The 25513-nt window shown below is 47.4% G+C and overlaps 1 protein-coding gene across 1 annotated transcript in view; it reads right to left on the bottom strand.

Moving 5' to 3' along the window:
• SLCO3A1 (solute carrier organic anion transporter family member 3A1) overlaps positions 1–25513 on the bottom strand; it is a 207348-nt gene that overhangs the window by 45334 nt on the left and 136501 nt on the right. The window contains exon 3 of the mRNA XM_077828187.1: positions 1918–2016. Coding sequence (XP_077684313.1) covers positions 1918–2016 — 99 coding nt within the window. The remainder of the gene's footprint in view (positions 1–1917; positions 2017–25513) is intronic.

Raw genomic sequence — 25513 nt, 5'->3', positions numbered from 1 at the left:
GATGAGAGACGCTGATAGAGCCTGTTGGAGGGGAGACATAGGCAAAGGCCTTTGAACAAGGCGGAGAAAAGTTCTACAAAAGGGAGAAGCTCCAGCTTTGTAAACTAACCAAGCAGTCAGGAAAGCAGAGGAGAGGATCGGTTGGTTTATAGCTCCCTCTGCTGGCAAAGGGATAACATTGGCAATGAACAAAGGGTTCTGCTTCTTGAACAATAATGTACCCATCCACCTACAAAAATTTAAGCAGGAATAGAAGTTACTTGAAAACGTTTTGACACTCACACATAAGAGCTGCCACATGGATCAGACTACTGATCTAACTAGGATCCAGCCTCTGTCAGAGACCAGCTCCTGACTTTCCTAATAGTCTGAGTTTGTGGAATGGCGGGAAAGTGGGGAATCAAGACTCCTTGGTCTCCTCCCCAATTCTGTCTTACAGGGAAACCCAGGGCAAATGACCCATCACAGTGCCTCCTTTTCCCCATTGGTCACATGGGGATAACAACTCAGAGTCCCTGAAGTTTTATCTTTGGCTAATGGAATAAAGTGAGAGCATTATTACTGGTAGGCTTTGTCACAAAAATGGGAATTCTTTTCCAATAAAAAAGTTTCAAACAGAATGGAACATTTTCATTTCATTCGAAACCTCAGTGCAATTTTTTGATGAAATGATTCAAATGAAAAGCGATCATTTCAAGTGAACTTGGAAATTTCTGATTTGTATTTTTCAGGCTTTTCCTCCCCTGTTCATAACCCCATCCCGTTTTCCAATGGCAAAAAAGAACAAACCAAATGGAAAAATTTTCATTTTGAATCATTTCATCAAAAATTTGGAAATTTTCAAATCCACAAACATTTTTCATGAAAAACGTCACCTAATTTAAAAATATTTTTAACCACTCTGATTAAGACATTTTTCTGTTGCTAAGTTTTAGCAGCATCTTGGCAGGAATTATTATTTGCTTTTGTGAGAGCTTTACCCCCATAATTAATACCAAGGTTCTATCAAGGTCACTTTAAAAGTTCAGTTCTAAAAAGTCTTATTTATGAGCTTGCTTTCCACTCACAAGTAGGCCCATTGACTGAAGTTATTGCATTGGCTTCAATGGAATGACTCCCAGGTATAAAATTAAATGTGTGCTTAAGTCTTTACAGGTAAGGGTCTAAATAATAATTCCTTGTCTTGGACCATGAACATTTTTATTATCTATCACCCTATTGTTTCTTTCCTCTTCCCCTTTCAGAGGTGTGCTGGGCTAATGTACAGTGTAACTGGACTCTACTGACAAAAGGAATAATATCTCTAATAATAGAAGAGGAGACAGAAAGACAGATCAAGAGAGAGTGACATTTAGAATATCATTAACTGTGAAAAACTAAAGAGTAGGGCTCAGAGAGGAGAGTCACATAGCAACTATCAGCAAGAGAGATAGCGCACAGATAGCACTAGAAGCTTCCTTTTTGATATGCCTCTACGCTGGGCTGCAAAGACTTCCTGTAGTGGCAAAATGGGGAGTTCGTTCTCCATGGCCTATACTGTCCCCAGTCCCTCGGTGGAGGGTGCATGCATGGGAGCTAGCTAGAAACCAGCTGTGATGGTGGCATCTCGATGCAATGTCAGTCTACTAAGAACGGGGCTGTGATCCCCTCAGCCTCATTTATCATAAGATTCCAAACCATCCCAGATGGGAACAACTTCCAGCCGCTTCCAACCGCTTCTCCACTGGAATCGAGGTGAAAGACTTTGAATCCCACCCAGAAGCTGAGTCTCTCTAAAAAGGATCTCCTCCTGCCTTGTTATGCTCATGAGCCAAAGAAACTCAATGAGAGGGGGCTTTTTTGAGTGAATCTCAACATCTTATCCCACAATACATCATTAATGCTCATAGACAGCAACTCAGAAACAATTCGCCTTACTTGTGTCAATGAAGACAGCGTCCACATAGATTTTGGTACAGAAGGAGCCCAAGATAAATCCACAGGCTGGTCCAAATACCAGCATTGTAAACAGGATCCCTGCAAAGAAGCAGAAAACAACACAGGGAAATTAAACACTAGGCACAGATCGTTCATCACACATTGGGCCAAATCCAGGCTCTACTGACATCAAGTCAAGATTTGCTTCCAAAGAATACTGTAGAGCAGGGGTTCTCAAACTTTTTTTCGCTGGACCGCTCTTTGAAAATATTTCAGGCTGTGACCCCCCGCAAGTGATAGCAAATTACGGTACATACTCATAGGTGCATACTCATGGTATTGCCACCCTTACGTCTGCAGTGCTGCTGTTGGTCGTGCTTCCTTCAGAGCAGGGTGGCCAGCGAGTGGCAGCTGCTGTATCCCCTTTACCCCCCCCCCAGCAACATTGGGGTGATCTCCCGATCCCCCTACAATAGCCTTGCGACCCCCTTTTGGGTCGGGACCTCCAGTTTGAGAAACACTGTTGTAGAGCATGGAGATGTCATGCCGGTTGGACACAAGCTTTGAACACAAGGGCTCCCCCATAATGCTCTCTGTGCTGCCCCAGCTCCTCAGAGGAGAGGGATGGCTGAGGCTGAATGCCAGGAAGGATTTCTATACACCTGAAGCGATGGTTTGTGAGACATTTTGGGGACCACCCAGACCAGGAAGGGTTTCTCTCACCTCCTGCTCTGTAATCTTGGGTGCCTTTATGCTGGATATCTTTGGTTCACAGCCCTGACACCAGTAGCCCCTCCACAATCACAAAGTCTTATCCTGGCTTCGTCAGCCTAGTTACACTTTGCTGGTGAACCCAAGCCCTTCCAGTCCCGAGTCTCCCCAAACCTGTCCGCGCCGAGTTCTTAACTAACAGATACTCTGACTTTTCCCTTCTGGTTTGTCACCCCCCCAAAAGTATGAAACCAGCCCCCAGCCTGCTCGGACATGCACACTCCATACAGTTTGCATACAGAGACCTGCTTGGGGTAAAAATGAAAAAAAAGCTCCTTAAGCAGAAAACCCCCAGAGCCAAAGATGAAATCATGAGGGAAAGCAAACATATTCAAGTTACACAGAAAATAAACATCATAATGGAACCTCAGGCTTTACACTTTAAATTAGATGAAACCCCTGTTGTAATACAAGGTACCTATTACCTTTGAACAGTGTCCCAGTGTAATGCTGACAGACGCTGGTTGTTGGTGGGCAGGATCAAACCAGGGACCTCTGGAGCTTAGTGCACGAGCCTCTACCACATGAGCTAAAAGCCAACTGCCTGTTAGCTAAGGCTGTAGAGCAGACTCATTAACTCTCTTTCTAAGTGGTCTTGGTGCCACTAGATGGGACAGAATACCACACCCTGAAAGTGTGTGGGTTACACCAGCATACCTCCTAACTGCAAGGGCGATCAGTGTTTCCCAGACAGCTTCCAGCCTAGATGTTGTCCCTCAGTTTCTGACTAGATTTCACTTCAAAACCCTTCTCTCTTAAAAGGGTTTGCAGTTCTCTCTCTGTCTCTCTCTCGCATGGTCACTGAGAGCAGGAGAAGTTCCCTCTTGACTTGATAGCCAGGGTGTCTCAGTGTCTTCCCATTCACTGTAATGGCCCACCATTTGTCTTCTCCTAGGTGCTTGGAGCTAGTCTCATCTGGTTGGGGAGTCAGCCCCTCCCTGGCCGACTGCCCACTTCCCCGTCAGGAGGTGGAGCTGAATGTTGTAGCACAAATTAGGAGTACGGTACAGTTTTATACATACAGACAAATACATGAACTCGTGATGGCAGTTTGTATACATACCTCGAAATGACCATCAAGTTCAGAACATTACAAGCTTTCATAAGAGACCTTACTCGATATACTTTTATGCACAACAACATTGTATACAATCAGTTAATTCAATTGCTTATTCTTTGGAGTTCAGACCCCCTGTTCTTCTGTTGCGGTGTCTGGACCCTGATTTTCACAGCAAGTGCAGCAAACAGCTTAGTGGCCAGATGTGCCCAGGTCTCAACTGGTAGGGTCACTTCTCAGGATGCCTTGCTACGAGCACAAGTTACTGCAGACACAACTCTTCTCCCAGGGCAGATTCCACCAGGGAAATCCTCACCTGTGTCCAGCCAGGTTAAATACCATCCATTTACCAGACAGGCCTGGATACTTTCAGCGCCTGGGGCCAGCCTATCCCTGACATACTGAGCTGCTATAATATATGGTGTAAATGTGCCTTTTCAGCTGTTGAAATACTCCCTTACAGTTGCAGCTCCCACCCTGCCACTCCACTGAGGTGCCCCAGCATCACAGTGTTCCTGGGGGTGGGTGAAGGGGGTGTTGTCTTGACATCAGAGGAGCTGAATGGGGCTCATTCCCCCCTGGGGGCTGTGGGGCCTGCAAGGAGCTATCTGAGTCCCAGCTGGGACATTTCTCCCCCCACCACCCTGCCTCTGCCTGCACTCTGTATATCGAACTCACACTTCAGTTTGGCAGTGGGACGCATCCCTTGTCCCCTCTGCGAAGCCATCCAGAGAAGCTGTCTGCCGCTGTCCTGACATCTCGGCGGATTGGTAACGCACTGGTTAACCACAGCCTCCCAGCCCTTTAACCCGAAACAAGATTTCAGCCCGAAGCATTTTCTCCTAGCGCAATTCTCAGCAATCAGAGAAATGACCTGCACAGCTGGGGGCAGAGAGAGGAGCTGGAGAAAAGCAGTGGCCTTTTAATACCCGTGACGGAACACCAAGTCTACTGAAACAAAGCCACGTGCCCTAATGAAAGCCTGGCTGGGCAGCAAGGAAGAGTTTGCCTGGCCAGAAATAACTTTGCCTTAGTTCTGTGCATGTGTTAGCTCCTTCAAGAGCACGGCTTGGCTTTAATAACTGATGCCACGGAGCAACCATTATCCCCTCCAGCGTCTCGCATGCAAACGGAGCTCACCGATACCGGCACCGAAATCAAGACCAATAAGGGGAGAGAGAAAGGGAGAGGCCGGGAGAAAAGAGCGGGTTTCTGAGGAGATTTTTGTAAATGATGCGAGGGAGAGATGGTGGCCTTGTGGTTAAAGCACTAGGCTGGATGATCGGGATTCGATTCCCCTCTCGAGTGCAAACTATGGGTGTGACCTTGGGAAAGTCATTTATGGTAGGAATTTCAAAGGCCCGGTGTGTGCCTAAATCCTATGGAAGGGTGATGGGACTTGTGCTCCTAAATCACTTGGCATCCTTTGACAATCCAAGCCTTAATCTCTTTGTGCCTCTCTTCCCCCTCTGTAAAATGAGGATACTCCTCCTTTACTTCACATTGGTGAGGAAAGGGTACGTTCACTAATGTCTGTCAGGTGCTCAGACACTATGGTCACACTTCATGGCTCAGACACTGAGGGGGTGGGATCTCCCTCAGAGAAATGGGGTCCAGGGAAGACTGTTGCAGGGGGTGGGAGCTGCAGAGGAGAAGGGTCTCTTGCCATCAGTGTAAAAATGCATGAAGGAAGCTGGTGCTATGGGGGAGGGAGAGGCTGGATGAAGACCGCAGAGGTTTCTAAAAATAAGCAGATCAACTCTCTGCTGGCCCCTGGAGCACTGTGGGGCTAGTGGATTTGTTTATGGGTGGCAGTGACATGGATGGACGGGGGTCAGAGGGGAAGGGAGCGTCTCCAGATACAGCAAGAGGTGATGGGCAGTATTAGGGCTGGATTTGTCCAAAGCACCATGCTAGCCTGGTGCTCTTAACAAGGTGGATGGTTTTTAAAGGGAAAACACTTCTTGATGTTACTAGTTATCTAAGAGGATTAACTTGTAATATTGTCTTGACACACTTTGAGAGTCAAAGGTAACATTGCAAATAGACCTACTGAGAAAGAGTAAGTCGCAGCCTACAGAGCATGGCTGAACTCAGCGTAATGGGAAATGCTGATCTTGAGCTAAGATAAATCATATTCAGTCCCCACTTCAGACTGTGTGCTGGAGATTGCTAGATATGATCCCACGCTGCCATCTGCCACATTTCAGACTCAGGCATATGGCACAGTGAACGTGCAGGATAACCTCACTAACCTGAGACTCTACACTAAAGCTGGCAGGATCTCCTCCATCTATCTGCAGTACAGCAAAAGCCGCAAGTGACAGAGACACTGGTACTTTTATCAAATACACCGCAGTACACTTACTCAAACTCTCCCAGCATTCAAACCAAACTACAACTGACAAAAGAAAAGGAAAGGAGCACACTTTTTGAAATGCAGCATTCAGGCTTTATCAGCATGTTTGAACACTTTTTTTGATAGTTCACAAGGTTCACTAATTCACAGGTGCTTTGCCAGGCAACATGGGAATGAGCAAGGATCTGCTATATGTGTGTGGGTATGCACAGAGTTATGCACTAATAATTTGTTTATATGCCACTATGTAATATTAATCATAATAATAGTGCTAGAGAGTAATAATAATTGTGTGTGTGTGCAAAGTCAGACTTTTGTTGACTGGGGGATCCATTGCAAATTAGCCCCATATATGTTATTGCTAAGGCTGTGTGTCCATCACGGAGGTCATGGAAGTCACGGATTCTGTGACTTTCTGTGACCTCCGTGACTTTTGCAGTGGCCAGTGTGGCTGGCTCAGGGGGTGCCCGAAAACTCGGGCAGCCCCTGGGCCAGCAGCAATTTGGGTGTGGGAGGGGCCTCAGGGCTGGGTTAGGGGGTTGGGGTGTAGGGTGGTGCTTATCTGTGGGGGGGCCTTCCCGGAAGAGGCCAGCATGTCCCTGCAGCTCCTAGGTGGAGGAGCCAGGGGGCTCTGTGCGCTGTCCCTTCTTGCAGGCACTGTCCCCGCAGCTCCCATTGGCTGCGGTTCCCAGCCAATGGGAGCTGTGGAGCTGATGCTTGTGGTGGGAGCAGTGCCTGGAGCCCCCCTGGCCTTCCCTCTCCCTAGGAGCTGCAGGGACATGCCGGTCAGAGCCAGGTAAGGAGCCTGCCAGCACTGCCAGCCCCCCACTCCCGCAGTGCCAGCGGGGGTTCCAAGCCCCCCCCGCAGCGCCAGGTCCTGGGCAGCTTGCTGCCACTCACCCATACCCTCCAGCACCAGCGGGGGTCCCGGGCTACCCCCCAGCACCCGTGTCGCCCCCAGACTGCTACCCCCTCCAGAGCACCCACAGGCCCCCGGCCCAAGTTTTAGTCAGGGGTCATGGTACATATAGTAGAAGTCATGGACATGTCACGGGCTGTGAATTTTCGTTTACTGCCCATGACCTGTCCATGACTTTTACTAAAAATACCCGTGACTAAAACGTAGCCTTAGTTATTGCTAAATACCTGTAGGCACACGATAAGGCCTGGATCCTGGAAGTCCTTGCACAGCACACCATGTGCAAGCCTATTGCACTCTAGTATATGTATGAGCAGAGGGTACACACGGGGGCGCCTCTTGTTAGGATATAGATATTCAGGCCTGTCTGTAAAGGCCTGTACTCTAGAATTTAGGTGTATTCTTATCACTTAGCTAGCTATAGAGCTATAAAAGAAAGAATCAAAATCACTGTCTGCCAGTGTAAGGGCCTTCTCTTACTGTGACAGTCTGAGGCCCTGTGCTTAGGCTCAGGCCTTTGGCTAAGCAGCAGAGGCAGCCGTAAACTGGGAAGCAAATGGTCACATCCTCACATTCCAAACTAGTCACATTGAAATAAGGTGCTATTGGGCTGTGAGGAGTACAATCCTGTCCTGATAATGCCTGTCGCCTCCAGAGAAAGGGAAGTGCCTAGAAGATGTAAAAGGAAACTTAGTTTGATAGCATCCTGTCTGGCAAGAACTCACTTATCAATAGCTGGGATGTGAAATCCTCATTTCTGTGTTGTTCTGTCACTGTAATCCCCATTTCCCTATTGTCTGTCTGTATAATCTCTGTCTGGTTCTGTGATTGTTCCTGTCTGCTGTATAATTAATTTTGCTGGGTGTAAACTAATTAAGGTGGTGGGATATAACTGGTTAAATAATCATGTTACAATATGTTAGGATTGGTTAGTTAAATTTCAGGAAAATGATATAGCTAAGCAGAACTCCAGTTTTACTGTGTAGTCTGCAGTCAACCAGGAAGTGTGTGTGTGTGTGTGGGGGGGGGGGGGGGGGAATGGGAAGAGGGAATGGGGGTGGGGAAATTGGAATCATGTTTAGCTAAGGGCAGGAATGGGAACAGGGACACAGGTAAGGCTCTGTGGTGTCGGAACTGGGAAGGGGGACACTAAGGAAAGAAACTGGAATCATGCTTGCTGGAAGTTCACCCCAATAAACATTGAATTGTTTGCACCTTTGGACTTCGGGTATTGTTGCTCTCTGTTCATGCGAGAAGGACCAGAGACGTAAGTGGGTGACGGAATAAGCCCCCTATCACCTATGGTTAAGCACTAGGCGTAGGTAGCCCTCTGCAATGAGCAGAAGTGAGTCTCAAAATCCCTGCCTCCTTGCTCTCAAGTGCGCAGGGCTGCAAGGGAGGGTGGGGGGCAGAACAGGCACGTCTGAGCAAACACAGGGTCAGAATTTCATCTGCTGAAAATTGGCACAGCACCACTGAAGCCAATGGAGATGGCTCTTGGAAATCAGCACCCAGAGTCCAGAGCCCCTGGGTAGCGGTGGCAGCCGGGAAGCCCCAGGGCTCCCCAGTGATTTAAAGGGTCTGGGGCTCTGCTGCGGCAGTGGCAGCGGGAGCCCTGGGCCCATTAAATTGCCCCCGAGCCCCGCCTCTGCAGCTGGTAGCTCGGGGGTGATTTAAAGGGCCCCAGGCTCCCAGCCGCCACTACCGCAGCTGGAGCCCTGGCCCTTTAAATCTAGATTTAAAGGGCCCGGGGATTTAAGGCCCTGCCTCTTCCGGTCGAGGCCACGCCTCTTCTGGTTGAGGCCACGCCCCCTGCTCAGGACTCCAGCGTACTGGGAGGTCCTCTAACTTACTTGCACCCCTGGGCTTAACGTGATCCTCAGCATATGAATGAGACCTTATCTAACATGCACTCTTTGGGCCCTTGCCCAGCGAGCGCACACAGATGATTTGCTCTTGGGAAGCACAATGCTCTCAGGCAAACACGTCCCCATATTATTGTTACAGCAGTTACAGAAATTGCTCTCTTCCTGAGATAAGGTCACACAGGGCAATAGAACGGCTTAGAGGGTGACGGACTCCCACAGACATCAGTGTCCTAACAGCCACACTAAAGCCAAGACTAAATTCCCAGTACTCCCAGTGGGCATTGTGTATGTGGATCGAGGGTAATCCTGGGTCAGCAGATGAGCTTTTCCACCAAGTTCCAGGGCCATCACCAAGGCAGGCGACATGTAGCTTTCTACAGCTTAGAATGAAATACACGTGGTGTTGGGCTGGAGCCCAGAAGGCAGGCTAAGCCAGCTCTGATTGGGGTCTGACCTGTTCTCCAGAGCCAGCAGGGTGTCAGTCCTTTCTTTGTAACCACGAATTGTAGCCGCTGATTTTCACAAAGTGTTTTGCACTCTCTGGAGCGCTATGAACTTTCAAAGGCTGCTGTTTGCTGCCCATGCGGGATCACTGGGGTAAGTCACACGTGGCATGTCACGAGAGGCCAAACCCTGAAATCCTTAATCCTCTGGCAATGGGGTCATTGAAGTCAGTGGGAGTTTGGGCTGAGGAAGGACTGCGTTTGGCCTCATGCTGTTTTCCTGCACAGTGACAAGTCCCAGTTTCAGTTGTGTCAGACTCCAGGGGTATGTAAGCCGGCCCACTTGAATCAGAGCTTGGTTTGGGACTGCAGTGACCAAGAAAGGGACAGAGACAGAGATCCGAGGGAGCAAGACATCAGCATGTGAGAAAGGAGATCCATTTTCTAACACAGGGAACGAACAAGAATGTGTTAGGCGAGCTGATAAAGCACTAGAGAGACTGGTAAAACTGAACACTGGAAAACGTCACTCTGAACGTTCAGCACTAGAGGGCACTGTGGGATTAAAGTGTCTGCTAAAAGAATGGACTTTTAAAGTATCTTATGCTAAAACATTAAATTATCTTTCACCTCCAGGTTAATTGCAGTTACCCCCCTTCCCCCAAAGGTAACTGTGTTTTTTACTTCCCTTAAAGTTTACCCTAAAAGCAAGCTCTCTCTGTGTTCCTCTTCAGAGGATCCCATCTTAATGCCCGCCATGTACTAACAATATACTACAGACAGTCCTCGACTTTACGATGTTCGAGTTAGGACGAACAGTATTTACGACGTTTCTAAATGGAAATCCTGTTTGGACTTTCTGATGTTGCTTTCGACTTTGCGACGCTCAAGCCAACATTGTTCCTGTGGGAAAATCGAGTTACAACGTTTCGACTTCAGACGTGATTTTCAGGCCAATTGTGTCATGAGCCCAGGGACTGCCTGTACGGTATTATCCTTTAAAATAAAATGTAACTCATCTGAGGGTTCCCAAAGCACAGCCCCTACGTACAGCTATTCTGCACCTGGCATGGAAGTGAAGTGGAAAGACAGTCCACTGGGTAAGTGATCACCTCAAATTTGTGAGACAAATGTTCAGTTTCATGTGTGACCTTGGGTGGGCCACTTAGTCTCTCTGTGCCTCGGTTTCCCAGGGGTATGATAGGGATAACAGCTCTGCCATACTTCACGGGGGTGCTGTGAGGACAAATACATTACAGATACCTACAGTGATGGGGGCCATATAAGTACCTAAGATAGGTGGACCATGACAGAGGTTCAACAGAGCAAGCCACAATGCACAACAGTTTGAGACAGGAGCTGAAGAATACTGTATCCAGATTTAGGGGAGTGGAATAACCCACGTTAAAGTTTTCCAGTCACCCCCTTCCTCTGTGATCTTTAATGACCCCACTCATTAAGAACACTTCCATCTCACCCACCAGCAACAAAGAGCCCTTAATGCTATCAAGGAGCAGGAGCTACTTATTAGTAGAGATAGGCCTGACCCAATATCCTGTCCCAAACTTGGGGGGAAGGGGGTACAGTATGGAAAGGAGGGTGTTTTAAAATCTTGAATCCTGTGGCTTGGCCTATCTATCCCCACTTGTTAGGCCTTTTCCAGTGTTTGCCTCTTGCTTTGACATCAGCCTTATGTGGCTGTGGAGGGCATGAGGGACCCCTAGGCCCTGCTAACCTGCTAATGGAAAACTACTCTTCCAAGTAGGCTGTGATCTGTTTTCAGCAGCAGAGAGATTGTGGGTCAAATCTTGGCCCCACTGTAATTTGTGGCAAAACTCCCACTGACTGCAACAGGCCCCAGGACTGGCCTGGTATGTCTTGCTTCAGCCTCCTTCCTTTGGTTGTCTCTGTGTGGGCTCTTCTCTCCCAGCTTGGGCTCAGCTGCAGTGTGTCATCACCTCCCTGCCTCAGTAACAGGCATGAGCAGTGGTGGACACAATGCTGCCTTGGAAATGCAGCTCTCCTGGTCTTTGGGACAGCTGCACTCACTCCAGCCAGTGTTCTGTTTTCCCAGGTGATAGTCACCTGTTGGGCCCCATGGTTAACCAACTGGGGGAGTGTCTCTTTTTCAGCATTTGACTCCTATACAGAGCTGGGCAGGAATTAGTTTTCCCATCCCAGGAAAACTTTTGAGATTTCCTATCCCAAATCAGGACGAAAAGTCATAATCTGGACAATGTTCAGTAACTGACAATCCAATAAATAAAAAAAAGTAAATAAATAAATATTTGATTCCTATATTTTGATTTCAAGATCTTAATTAACCCCCTCACCCCCATTAAATGTCAAACCAAAATTCATTTCAAACAGAAATAAACAGGGGTCTTTACTGCTTAGAAAATGTCAACATGAGATCTCTTTGAAACTTTTTTCTAATTTTTTTTCAAAATGAAAAATTTATTTAAAAAAAAAATCAGTCCTTTCCCACAAGTTTTGGTTTCAACAAATCAGCATTTCCCAACCAAAAAAGGTCATCAAAAAATTCCTGACCAGCTCTAGTTAATTATAATAAAACCTAGAGCGTCAGTCATGCTTTTCATTAGAACTCTCCAAGCACTGTACAGAGGGGAAGGGAGGAGTGATAGGAAGTATCATTACCCCCCTTTGCACATAAGGAGAAACCGAGGCACAGGGAAGGTGAGGTGATCTGCCCAAAGTCACACAGCAGGTCAGTGACAGAGCTGGGAAACATCCCACTGAATGAATGGTTTTCAACATTGCAGTGAAGCAGAGCAATCCTTAGGCAAACCCTGCTACACACTGCTGGCTAAGAGATACTGAAGAAAACTCAAGCTCCCTGTGTTTGCAATGAGAAGTGGGAGAAGCATCTGTCCTGAATCCCTGTAGTGAGTTAACATGGAACAGTAACTCACAGCAGAAATGCCTCCTGGCTGGAAACCAGACTCCAACATGAAAAATACCCGGACGAACATGCTTGTTCTTTAGGGAGCCTGTTTCATGTTCATTTTCAGGAAGGGATCACTCGTGAAGAAGAGCAGCTCCAATGCACAGTGGTGGGCTGGATAAAGGCAACGGGTCACGGAACAAGAACTTTCACTTCAAAACCCGTTAGTGCTAAACGCTAAATGCCAGTTCCACTGCAGGTGCTTGAGCAAAAGGAGAAGAGTGCACCTTGCAGAGACGAACATGAAGTGAAGCAGGTCAGAGCAAAGCCAGAATGCTTTGCTGTGATCTCTACTGGAAAGCTTTGCAAAGCGATCCATCTGCCATTTAACTACTCTGGCAGCTGCCTCCGAGTGGGGATTGGAGCTGAGGGAAGCCAGGTTGTGCCCAAAGCAAAAGAGCAAGAGATGGCTATATTTCACAGCATTCCTGACGAGTGATAGGTGCGTAGTACGAGAGCAGGCGAGAAATGCCAAGAGAGTGACAATATTTTCTTATCCACAGGGCATTCATACAAGGGTGCATGTGATCATCGGCTATTCAGAACCCACAACTCTAGTTAAGGTCACATAACAGTTTCCATTCCTAACCTCCCATTTTCACTCACTAAGAAATTTCCCAGGCTTGGTCTCTGCCCAAAGTTGAATTTATTTTAGTGAATGACTGAGACAGAATGGTTGAGCTGTTTTTGAAGAGAGTAACGTATAATATTTATACACACATGCACCCCCACTCCCTGGAGGATATATATTTATATATTGCTCCCTGCAAGATTTAGAGTTACGGGCTTAGGACCTGATGAAGTAGGGCACTTACGTACGTGCTTAACTTTAACCATTGACTTCAAAGGAACTTTTCATGTGCTTAAAGAGGAGCTTTGCTGTATATTGGGGCCTTATGTAGGTGATGAGCCCCAAGCAAGAGACAATGAAAGGGGAAAGGTTAACAAGGGGGGTGAGAGGTGAAGTGACACAGCGGTGTGTTGAGGCATCATAGGAGAAATATAAATACATAAGCAGATGTCTTTATTTAGTGAGTCTCCCTGAGATGTCAGCATCCTTTTAACATGCGCATCAGAAGCCAATGTAGAAAAGGGCAGCTGTATAAAAAGGTGCGAGGGTGATATCCTTGTGGCTAAGGTCAAGCAGAGTAACAGTTTATTTTAGGGGCTCTCAATAACTAGTTTCTTATTTGTGAGCAAGGGAGAGAGTGCTCTTACTGTGTCCCATTAAGCATGGCCATTTATTCAGTAATCCTTTCCCCCGATGGACAATTTTGCTGCCTTGACTTTATTATTTTCGACACATTCGATGTTCTGGATCAAGTCTTGCAACTTATTTTTTTGGTTTAACAAATTGATTGTAGTTCACAGATTCACTTAGATCACACTAAGAGAAAACAAAATAAATGCCCATCCAAGAATCCAGAGGGAATCCCAAATGGAATTTGAACATGCAGCTCTCTGTGCTAAATTCCTATCTACCAGTAAAATTACTGCACATTACACTACATATAGTAAAATTAACTGGGTTTTTTAAAAAAACAGCTAAGAATTTTCAGGTGTCACATTAGCCACCAGAAGGCGCTCTGCAATCCCAAGAACTAGCAGAGAGCCACAGAGACTGACAAAATCTCATTAATGATTTTACATATGGACTATATAGTTCTAACAAAATGCATCTCCTCTAGTTCCTACCAGCCTCTGCAATCAGACCAAGTCATTGGAAGGACTAGGAATTAAGTCCTGAGTTCTCAACCTGGCTCTGCCACTGACACACACTGTGGTCTTGCCAAGTCCCTTTGCTTCCCCATGCCTCAGTTTCCCCACTATAAAACCGGCCTAATACTACTAGCATTGCCAACTCTTACAATATTTGATGTTTTACTTAAAGCTCCAGCTCCCAGAGGCATGCAATCAGGTGAGAATCTCTGTTTTCATTGTTTTTTAGCCCTGGTGGTTGCAGGGAAGAGCTTGGAATCACAATCTGACCCGAGGGCACCTAAAGGCTCAGGAGGCAAAGAAAAGAAGCCCATGTTTGTTAGATTTCTTTTAAAAAGAATCACAATTTTTAGGAACCTGACTCATGATTTTTGAACCCTTAGAGTTGGAGATACTATAGTACAGACCCACCCATGTCTGTGCAGCGCTCTGAATGTGGAAAATACTATGTATTATTAGGGTTCCAGAATGAATCGTTGGGTTGGGATGGGCCTTTAAAGTGAGACAATGTAGCCTAGGCAGCCGAGCTCAAACATATAAGTTCTTATAGTCACTGGCTTGCTGGGTGTCCTTGGGCAAGTCACTTCTCCGCTCTGTGCCTCAGTTTCCTTATCTGAAAAATTGGAATAACTATCCTGCCCTTCTTTGTAAAGTATTCTGAGAGCTACTAATGGAAAGAGACTTAAGTGCAAGGTAATTATCTCTATATTAGACTATATTATATTAGAGACTCTGCCACCGAGTCCCTGAATGGCCTTGGCCAAATCACCTTATTCACCTTCTTGCCTCATGTAGAATTTTTCACTGTTCCTTGCGTCATGGGGCGTTTGTGCTGCTGAGTTAGCATCTGTACTGAGTGCTAATCTTGATTGTTATTTCTAGCTCCCTATCACAGCCTAGGAATTATTATTGTTTATGCAGGCTATTACCACAACACTAATTTAACTGTAAATTCCTTTATTAAATCCAGTCTGAATGCTATTTATACAACTGCTCTAACCAGGCCTAAATAATAAGCAAATTGACTACATCAAAACAGTAACAAACCATTTATAAGCATTTGATCAAGATATTTACAAACAGGCTAAACCCTGGGATGCTCAGACTCATATTGCTCGGCTCCAGCTTGGTCAGGCAGGGATTAGCAATGAATCCTTTAAGAGTTTACTTTTTAGACCCTTGAACAAACAAGCGATGTCATTGCCAGTTATCAGACCTTAGCTAAGACCAGATGAAGCAGTTTCTTATATAGCCAGTTATTTACTGCACCTGGTACCCAATTAATTGCATTTTATTCCTGTTACTGCAGCCCAGACTTAAATAAGAGAACACTAATATTTCGGAGGGTGACTACAAGTTTAACACAACACCTCTTCTTTCTCATGATCTCATTCTTTCTGGTCATATGCTTTGGTGCTATTGTTCATGTTAGATCCCAACTCAATTTAATACCATAGTTCACCCAGATCTAATGTGGGCCTATATTCCAACACAGAGACCTATAACACCTGCCGGGCAACTGTTCAAGATAAAAAGAAAAGGAGTACTTGTGGCACCTTAGAGACTAACAACACGGCTGCTACTCTGAAACCTGTTCAAGATAAGGTTGCCAATCCTCCAGCATTGCCCTGGAGTCTCCAGGATTTAAAAATCAGTCTTTAATTAAAGGTCATGTCGTGTGATGAAACCTCCAGGAATAAGTCCATCCAAAATTGGCAACCCTAGTTCAAGGGAGGGGCCTGCATGGGGAAGGGGTGATGTGAGCGGACAGATACAGTATCTCTCAAGTCTGCGTGTGAGGCGAACAGGTCGCGTTTAATAAGCAATAAAGTCATAGAGGAGAGAAGAAATCAGTTCTCAGGGTGGGGATCTACTGAGCACCGAGGGTAGGGGACCTAGATTTAGAATAGCTCTCGTCACACAGCTTCCGGGCGAGGCACAAAAGCAACTCACTGGCCCATAAAGATTCTGAGTATCCTTTTCAGAAGCACCTTTGTGATTTAGGAACCTAACCCCCATTTTTAACAGTGACTCAGGTGCCTAAGTCACGCTGCCTCTGAGAAGGTTACGCTCTCTCTCCGCTGAAAATCATGCACACCCACCCCAGCAAAATCATCGTCCCTTCAGCAGAAGCCTTCGTCCTGCCTTGATGCCTAGCACCGGCAGAGCAGTACAATTTCAGAGCCCAGAATCCTCTACCTAAGAGCAGCCTGCCCCCAGATGTACACATCTCGGGCTAACAGGCAAAAGCATCGGAGCTGGCTTCAAGTGAAGCAGCAGAATGTTAGGGATAGAAAGCGGGGGGCTCATAAGAATTGCATTGGGTCCCCCGCAAGACAGACAAGTCCCTGGCATCAATACTGAGGCTCCAGTGTTGGTTTGTGAAGGAGCAGTGGTTGATCTGGGCTGCGATGGGCTGAGATCCAGAGACAGGATGCCGCTGTTCCAGGAAATCAGGGTGTAGAAACCTGCGCCTGACTCAGAATGAAGCACGTGGGGATCCCTGCGCTGTGCTCTCCCAGACACCAGCTGTGCTGTCTAGTACTGAGAGCCAAGGAGAGAAAGTGACTGGATCTCCCTGTGCCTCTTAGGGTTGCCAACTTTCTGACTGCAAAAAAACGAAAACCGCTGGCCCACCCCTTCCCTGAGGCCACGCCCCTACTCACTCCATCCACTCTTCCCCACCCTCGCTCATTTTTACCAGAGTGGCCGGGGGTGCAGGATGGGGCGTGGGCTCTGGGAGGGAATTGGGGTATGGGATGGGGCTCACAGCTGGGGCAGGGGGGTGGGGTGCAGGAGGGGATTCAAGGTGCAGGCTCCGGGCAGCACTTACCTCAGGCGGCTCCTGGAAGTGGCCGGCATGTCCCTCTGGCTCCTAGGTGGAGGCGCGGCTAGGTGGTTCTGCCACCCATCCTCAGGCACTGACCCCACAGCTCTCATTGGCCTCGGTTCCTGGCCAATGGGAGCTGCGGAGCTGGCGCTCAGGGCAGGGGCAGCATGCGGAGCCCCTGTGGCCGCACCTCTGCCTAGGAACTGGAGGGAAATGCTGTCCACTTCTAGGAGCTGCACAGAACCAGGGCAGGCAGGGAGCCTGCCTTAGCCCTGCTGTGCTGCTGACCGGACTTTTAATGGTCTGGTTGGTGGTGCTGACCAGAGCCGCCAGGATCTCTCTTCAACCGTGCGTTGCAGTCGAAAACCAGACACCTGGCAACCATAGTGCCTCTCAGTGCCCCATCTGCAGAAAGCAGCTGAATGAAAGCAGCTCACAGAATCCTCTATGGCGAAACAGCACCCGCCTGCATTGTCGGCATTTTTATTCCCACGCACTGATGAAGGAAGCGGGAGAGAAAATATTGAATCATTTGACATGAGTGCAGGGCTGCTCCCTCCAGGAGGCCTCCGGTCAATCACTTGAATTCCTTTTGCCTCAGTCAATCCAACTGGAAAAACCAATAGAAAGAAGGGGCTGCTCTGAAATCTGGAGGTTGCTGCCTCGTAGTTGAGCTCTCCGGAAGAAGTATGTTAAAACAATCAGAGGATGCCTGCGCCACAGCTTTGTTTTACATATAGGACCTACCACCATTTTTTATTTTAAAACTGCCAACTACAGTGATGTCAGGAAAACCAGCCCCATGGGTATTTGTTAAGAGAGAAGCCTGATTCTGCAGCCTTCTGTTAATGGCTGGCAGGGATGCAGGCCCGCACTGTGGATGCATTATATCTCCTGGAAAAAATATTGACAGAGAGATAACAATAGGTTCAATGGGGCAGATCCTCAGGCCCCAGTGCAGCTGCCTGCCATGGCACAGGGGACACACCGTGATTGAGTGAGGGGCAAGATGGGGTGTGTGGCTGGAGTGCCCTGCGCTCCTGTGATTCCTGGCTGGTTGAGAGATCCCAATGGGACTGTTGCTCAGCCCCAGAATGGGTGGCTTAGAAGCATCTTTCCCCACAGCTCCTAGCCCCAGGTTCTGTCGAGTTCATCTCAGTTGGGCCCAAGGGCCTGGCCCAATGTATTATTTATCAGCATGGATGGGAGTGCTGTCCGGTGGGTAAAGGCAGGAACTGACATGTTGGGTGCACTAGATTCTACTCCTGGCCCGATCACTGGCTCACAATAGATTTGTTTTTTATTTCTTTGGTTTGAAGGGAAGAGAAAAAAAAAAACCCCTAAACATCCAGATTCGGAAAAGTTTAAATTCTTAGTTGCTGAGAATGATCCTGAAGAGATCATTCAAGGGCAGCAAATGGATGTGTGCACGTGTATGCTGGGGGGAGGGGTTACATGCATGTGTAGGGTGGGGGAAGGGCTGCATGCGTGTGTGTGTGTGTATGCCGGAGGATGGGGTACACATGTGTGCATGTGTATGGTGGGGAAGGGGCTGCATGGGTGCATGTGGGTGTATATGGTAGGGGAGGAGGTGCACACATGCATGTGGGGGTGTGCATGTACAAAGAATTAACTCTCGGGGGGTGAGCTTCCCAGCCTGCCCGGCATGGGTGCTTTCTACCCAGCGCTTGAACGAGCTGTTCATTACAGCAAAAGGGGACTGGCTGCATATGGAGCGTGCCAGATAATCTCAAAACCCTGCCTGTCCCAAATTCCCTGCTTCTGTGGTGGATGGGGAAGGGGTGGGGCCGTGTGAAGGGATTACTGTGGGATATACTCAATCCATATTGTCATGGGCCCTTAAAGAGCCCCTGTTGCACTGCAGCAGGCGTGAGCAATGGGAACATTTGTACAGATTCAAGGCATTGTACCGAGCGAGCCCATGGCTTCTAGAGGTGGCCTCAACCTGTGCCATTTCCATCTGGATTTCAACCGCCAGCCAAGCCCAGCGACTCAGAGCTGGGATTTTGGTTCAGCCCATTGCAAAAGGCCCTATTCTTTACAAGGCCTGGATCAGGGTTCTGAATTCAAATTCCCTAAGCACTTGGATCAAGGCAGGTGGTTCAGCCCATCATAAAGACAGGGGCCGATTGGTAAAATCCACAGTCAGAAGCAGGTGCAGGTGTTGATCCTGAACACATCTGGCAACTGGGCCTTGCTCATGTCCAGGGTTTAGGCTGTGTCCCGTTTCTGTTGCAGACAGTCACATCTGAATGGGGCTACATCTCTACTGTGGGCGAGGGGTGTGATGCCCCGGCTCGAGTATGCACACTCGCATTAGCGCTCATCGAGCGACCGTGAGTATAAATAGCAGAGCAGCAGCAGCATGGATTAGCTGTGCCGAGTGCCGAGTACAAATCTGCCTGAAACCGGTGGGTATGTACTTGGTGCGGCTCAGCTCCATTGCCACTGCCCACGCTACCGCAGGGATACTACTATCTATACTCACGCTAGCTCAGGGAGCACTAGCGTAAGATTCAGAGATTCATAGATACTAAGGTCAGAAGGGACCAATATGATCATCTAGTCCGACCTCCTGCACAACGCAGGCCACAGAATCTCACCCACCCACTCCTGCAAAAAACCTCACACCTATATCTGTGCTATTGAAGTCCTCAAATCGTACTTTAAAGACTTCAAGGAGCAGAGAATCCTCCAGCAAGTGACCTGTGCCCCATGCTACAGAGGAAGGCGAAAAACTGCCAGGGCCTCTTCCAATCTGCCCTGGAGGAAAATTCCTTCCCGACCCCAGATATGGCGATCAGCTAAACCCTGAGCATATGGGCAAGATTCATCAGCCAGATACTACAGAAAATTCTTTCCTGGGTAACTTGGATCCCACCCCATCTAATAGCCCATCACAGGCCACTGGGCCCATTTACCATGAATATTTAATTACCAAAACCATGTTATCCCATCATACCATCTCCTCCATAAACTTATCGAGTTTAATCTTAAAGCCAGATAGATCTTTTGCCCCCACTGCTTCCCTTGGAAGGCTATGTCAAAACTTCACTCCTCTGATGGTTAGAAACCTTCATCTAATTTCAAGTCTAAATTTTCTGGTGGCCAGTGTATATCCATTTGTTCTTGTGTCCACATTGGTACTGAGCTTAAATAATTCCTCTCCCTCTCCGGTATTTATCCCTCTGATATATTTATAGAGAGCAATCATATCTCCCCTCAACCTTCTTTTAGTTAGGCTAAACAAGCCAAGCTCCTTGAGTCTCCTTTCTTAAGACAAGTTTTCCATTCCTTGGATCATCCTAGTAGCCCTTCTCTGTACCTGTTCCAGTTTGAATTCATCCTTCTTAAACATGGGAGACCAGAACTGCACACAGTATTCCAGGTGAGGTCTCACCAGTGCCTTGTATAATGGTACTAAAACCTCCTTATCCCTACTGGAAATACCTCTCCTGATGCATCCCAAGACCGCATTAGCTTTTTTCACAGCGATATCACATTGGCAGCTCATAGTCATCCTATGATCAACCAATACTCCAAGGTCCTTTTCCTCCTCCGTTACTTCTAATTGATGTGTCCCTAGCTTATAACTAAAATTCTTGTTATTAATCCCTAAATGCATGACCTTACACTTCTCACTATTAAATTTCATCCTATTACTATTACTCCAGTTTACAAGGTCAACCAGATCCTCCTGTAGGATATCCCTGTCCTTCTCTAAATTGGCAAAACCTCCCAGCTATGTATCATCCGCAAACTTTATTAGCACACTCCCACTTTTTGTGCCAAGGTCAGTAATAAAAAGATTAAATAAGATTGGTCCCAAAACCGATCCTTGAGGAACTCCATTGGTAACCTCCCTCCAGCCTGATAGTTCACCTTTCAGTAGGACCCGTTGTAGTCTCCCCTTTAACCAATTCCTTATCCACCTTTCAATTTTCCTATTGATCCCCATCTTATCCAATTTAACTAATAATTCCCCATGTGGCACGGTATCAAACGCCTTACTAAAATCTAGGTAAATTAGATCCACTGCGTTTCCTTTGTCTAAAAAATCTGTTACTTTCTCAAAGAAGGAGATCAGGTTGGTTTGGCACGATCTACCTTTTGTAAAACCATGTTGTATTTTGTCCCATTTACCATTGACTTCAATGTCCTTAACTACCTTCTCCGTCAAAATTTTTTCCAAGACCTTGCATACTACAGATGTCAAACTAACAGGCCTATAATTACTCAGATCACTTTTTTCCCTTTCTTAAAAATAGGAACTATGTTAGCAATTCTCTAATCATACGGTACAACCCCTGAATTTACAGATTCATTAAAAATTCTTGCTAATGGGCTTGCAATTTCATGTGCCAATTCCTTTAATATTCTTGGATGAAGATTATCTGGGCCCCCCGATTTAGTCCCATTAAGCTGTTTGAGTTTCGCTTCTACCTCAAATATGGTAATGTCTACCTCCATATCCTCATTCCCATTTGTCATGCTACCATTATCTCTAAGATCCTCTTTAGTCTTATTAAAGACTAAGGCAAAGTATTTGTTTAGATATTGGGCCATGCCTAGATTATCCTTGACCTCCACTCCAAGGATGGGTGTGTCTATGCTGCAAACCCCCCCTGTGGCAGCATGTCTCCGAGTGTGGGTCAACTGGCTCGGGCTTGCAGGGCTCATGCTACAGGGCTAAAAACTATCTGTGTGGACATTCCTGCTCGGGCTGGAGCTCGGGGTCTGAAACCTGGGGAAGGGGAAAGGTCTCAGATTCCGAGGTCCAGCCCGAGTGGGACCATCCACCCTGCTATTTTCAGCCCTGTAGCTCAAGCTGACCGTGGCTTTGAGACTTTCTGTTGCATTCCCCCCCCGCACTTATATGTACACAAACCAGGAACTCACACCCCTACCTCATAGTTTAGATGTGGCCTAAGAGCATCTCTCCCGCCCAGCCCAGCTTCTCCTCTTCAGTCCTGCAGCGTGGTCATAACTCAGTGTGTGACATCACAGCCTGTTGCCAAGGAAATGAATGTGACCTCAGCATTACACCGTACCGAGCAATATTCGTGAGATCAGTGCTGTACGGAACCCAGTGGAGAGACAATCTCTCCCACAGTGATTACTTTCTAAGGGGAGCTCTGCCACTAAGCTCAATTAGAGACCAGGATGCTTAGCTACTTGGGACAATGGTCAGATCTCTCAGTGGGGTAGAAAGCCCTTTGCTGGGTGACAAACTCCCTACCTGAGCGGGTTACTCTTGAAGGCTGCAGAGGGAGCTGAATAAGGAGCAGCCAGTTGTTTGGTGCACAAGGGGAAGAAGGGAATTCCAAGCATACGAGGCAGCATAGAAGAATGTGTGAAGGCAAAAGTGGTAGAAGACTGCTGAAGTGGTGGTTGGAAGGACATCCAGGGAAATGTGTGGGCAGCATGAGGAGGGGAAGCAGGAGGAAATGAGAGTAGAGATGGGAGGATCAGGAGCTCAGTTCTGCTGCAAAGCACAAGGGAAATATCATTAAGAACTTTATTACTGTTAACCTCACATAGTTCATTTTAACTACCATTTAATAATTAAATCTCACGGCACCCCTGGAGGTAGGGCGGTGTCATCACCTCCATTTTACAGATGGGGAACGTGAGATGCAGTCCGGAGAATGCCTAAGGTTGCATAATTACCAGAACAGAACCGGGCATTCCCACTTCCAGACTCCGTGCTTGTCCCTAGGCGTCATTTCTGCCCACACCCATCCTGCTGGTTGTGTCTGCTGCGGAGGATACTTCCTTGTGCTGAGAGCACCATGTGAACACAACAGAGCCACCTGTAACTTGACGGAGATCTTACCCATTGCCCCATCCAGCAAAGCCCAATGGTTATGAATACAATCGCATTCAGGTTTAGGTGGGGCAATGAGCAAAGCAGCATTGCGCTTTGGAGAACTCTTCCAGAGTGCACCGGTGAAAGGTTATGGAGGCCACAAGCACAGAGCCCCCATCCATGATGCTCACATACTTCCCCATTATGACACAACCGTGTGAAAGCAAAATAACCAGAGCTGGAAAGACTCACTACAGCTTCTCTTCTTGCAGACTGATCTTGCTCTATCAATGCAAGCAGCAAGATGACCGTTGAGGAGGCCTTGAAACTAGGAGCTCCCTTATCATCCATAACTGAATTGCTTAACAAGTACTCACTGAGTCCTTGAGACCCAGACAGGCTACTGACCAGCACTTGGAGAGGTCTCTCTTTGCTCCCACAGGAGAACAGTGTGTTGATTAACTCGCATTATAATGTGTTCTGTTCATGATCATTCAGCGACAAATGGTTTGCTGCCTCAGGCACTAGGTTTCCTGAGGGAGGAAACTTTTCTGCTGGGAAGGAACTTTGTAAAACTTCCCCAATAAAGGCCAGGCAAACTGGCTGCGGCCTGACTGGGGGAGAGTGGGGGCTGGAATCCAGGGCATACTACCAGGAATGTACTTTGCAGGGACACTGCAGGAACCTTAGTTTTTTCTCCGCCTCTTGGCGGGGGCATGAGCTTTTTAGCCTGGCCTCAGCATGATACATATACTTTTGCCAGTAGGGGCTAGCACTCAAGTCAAGCAATTTTGAGGGGTTCCCTACCTCTAGATTAGAGTCAGCCATGATGGCCTTATTACTTTACCATCCCTCTTCCTCATGCTCTCTCTCACTTCCCTGACTTCCCCATTGATCTCCCTCCTTCCCACCATCTTCAGAAGGGTTAATCATCCTCAGGCAGTTTGGAAGATCAGCTCCTGGGCCCAGATCCTTAACTGGTGTAAATCAGTAAATGCCTTTGACTTCAGCGGAGCTACTCCTATATGCACTAGCTGATGATCTAGTCCTTGAGTCATGCGGGGATCAGGATGCCAGGAGGAGAAATCTGGTTTGATAACTTCTTGGGGTCAAATCCTTTTTAGTCATAATGCACCCTAATCCTCTTGAAACACAGCATGCCAGACAGCTCTCTGTTCAGCAAGTGCATCAAGCTGCCCCTGTCCCCATTCCTGCCTGACCCTACAGAGCTGATCAAAGAACCTTCTACCAGGAATCAGCTCCTGACATTTCCCCAACCCCATTGGGGCATTTTTCATCTCTTTGCTCCATGGTTACCCAAGAAGAGACATCATCTTCCCTGACGTATATTAACTCACATGGCACGAAGCCTGCATCCGTGGCACCATCACTAACACCTAGCTTTATTTTTGTTGTGTAATGCAGAAGCCAAGATCAGGCATCACCCAAAAAAACTGGCTCACTTTGATTTGTTCTGCTTCTTCAGTGCAGCCAGTGAAGCAAAGGGAATGTCCAAGCAATCCTGACAGATGTTTCGAAGTGCCCGCAGCTGTTAATTAATGAGGAGCCGTGGTGGGATGGTTCATTTTAATGTTTAGCCTCTATTCTGATGGGGATCAAAGCAGTTTCAACTATACACTTGCATCAAACAAACAGGGGGGGAAAGGATTGAGTGTTTTTTTAAATTATTATTTAACATTTTAAATATAAATGGGATTGCACAAATGAATCACTGATTATGATTGCACCTGGCTAGCTATATCTGATGCCAAGTGCAGCTGGGTTTTGTGGACGGCCAAAGGGGGTTCATGGAAAGTGCACAGACTCTAAGAGCCAAAATTTCCAGCGCTCGGCGCCAACAATTGGGGCCAAATCTTCAGAAGAGCTCAGCACAAATGGGTCCCACATGTCACAGCGGGAACTCCTAGTGGGGAGGATGGTTTGTGCCAGCAAAATGAACTGTGGGTATCAATCCAAGCCCTTGTGCCTCTCAGGGTATGTCCACACAGCAACTAGACACCCATCGCTGGCCCATGCCAGCTCTAGGGCCCTGCGAGGTGGGAGGGTCCCAGAGCTCAGGCTCCAGCCTGAGCCCGGAAGTCTACACAGCAATGGAACAGTACCACAGCCAGAGCCCTGTGAGCCCAAGCCAGTTGGCGCAGGCCAGCCACGGGTTTTTCTTTGCTGTGTAGCCATATACCTGTTGGATCTATGACTGCAGTTGGATAGTCAGATCCATTCCTACAGTGAATGCATTACCATCATCATCAATCATTTGTTTGGCAGTAGCGCCTCGAGGTGCCAATCAGGATCCCTTTGTGCAAGGCGCTGCACAAACAAGTAGTAAAGGGACCGTCCCTCCCCCAAAGAGCCGACAGCCTTGTAATTGCAATGATGCAACCCAAGCAAATGAAACAAACGAGTGAGGGGGTGAGGCAGCGAGGACAAGGGAACGTGAATACCAGCATGATTTCCCACGGATCAACTGTGTGCAGAGTCTTTTCCCAAGTTCCGCCTTTGGCATTCATTAGCCAGCGTTACTAACCAAACAATGAGACTATAACCATGCTGCAGAACAGAAGCCTTATACTGAACTGTATTTCTCCAACCACCCCCAAAATAATGCCTCTCCTCCTACTCTCATGGTATATATGTCTCTCCAAAGCCCCTTGAAATGCATGCCCCATAGCCCCGATTCTGATTGTGAACTGTGATCGTGGCTTTGACACCTGCTTGCCAATGGAATCTGCATCGGAGTTAAACTATGAATTTTATGCCGCTCAGAATGCCTGTCTTAGGATAGCTTCCCTCAACCCCTTTCCCTACACTCCCTTA

This window comes from Eretmochelys imbricata, chromosome 10 (assembly GCF_965152235.1).
Source record: "Eretmochelys imbricata isolate rEreImb1 chromosome 10, rEreImb1.hap1, whole genome shotgun sequence".
Taxonomy (NCBI): Eukaryota; Metazoa; Chordata; order Testudines; family Cheloniidae; genus Eretmochelys; species Eretmochelys imbricata.
Note: the sequence above shows the minus strand (reverse complement) of the source record. Positions and strands in the feature narration are given on the sequence as shown.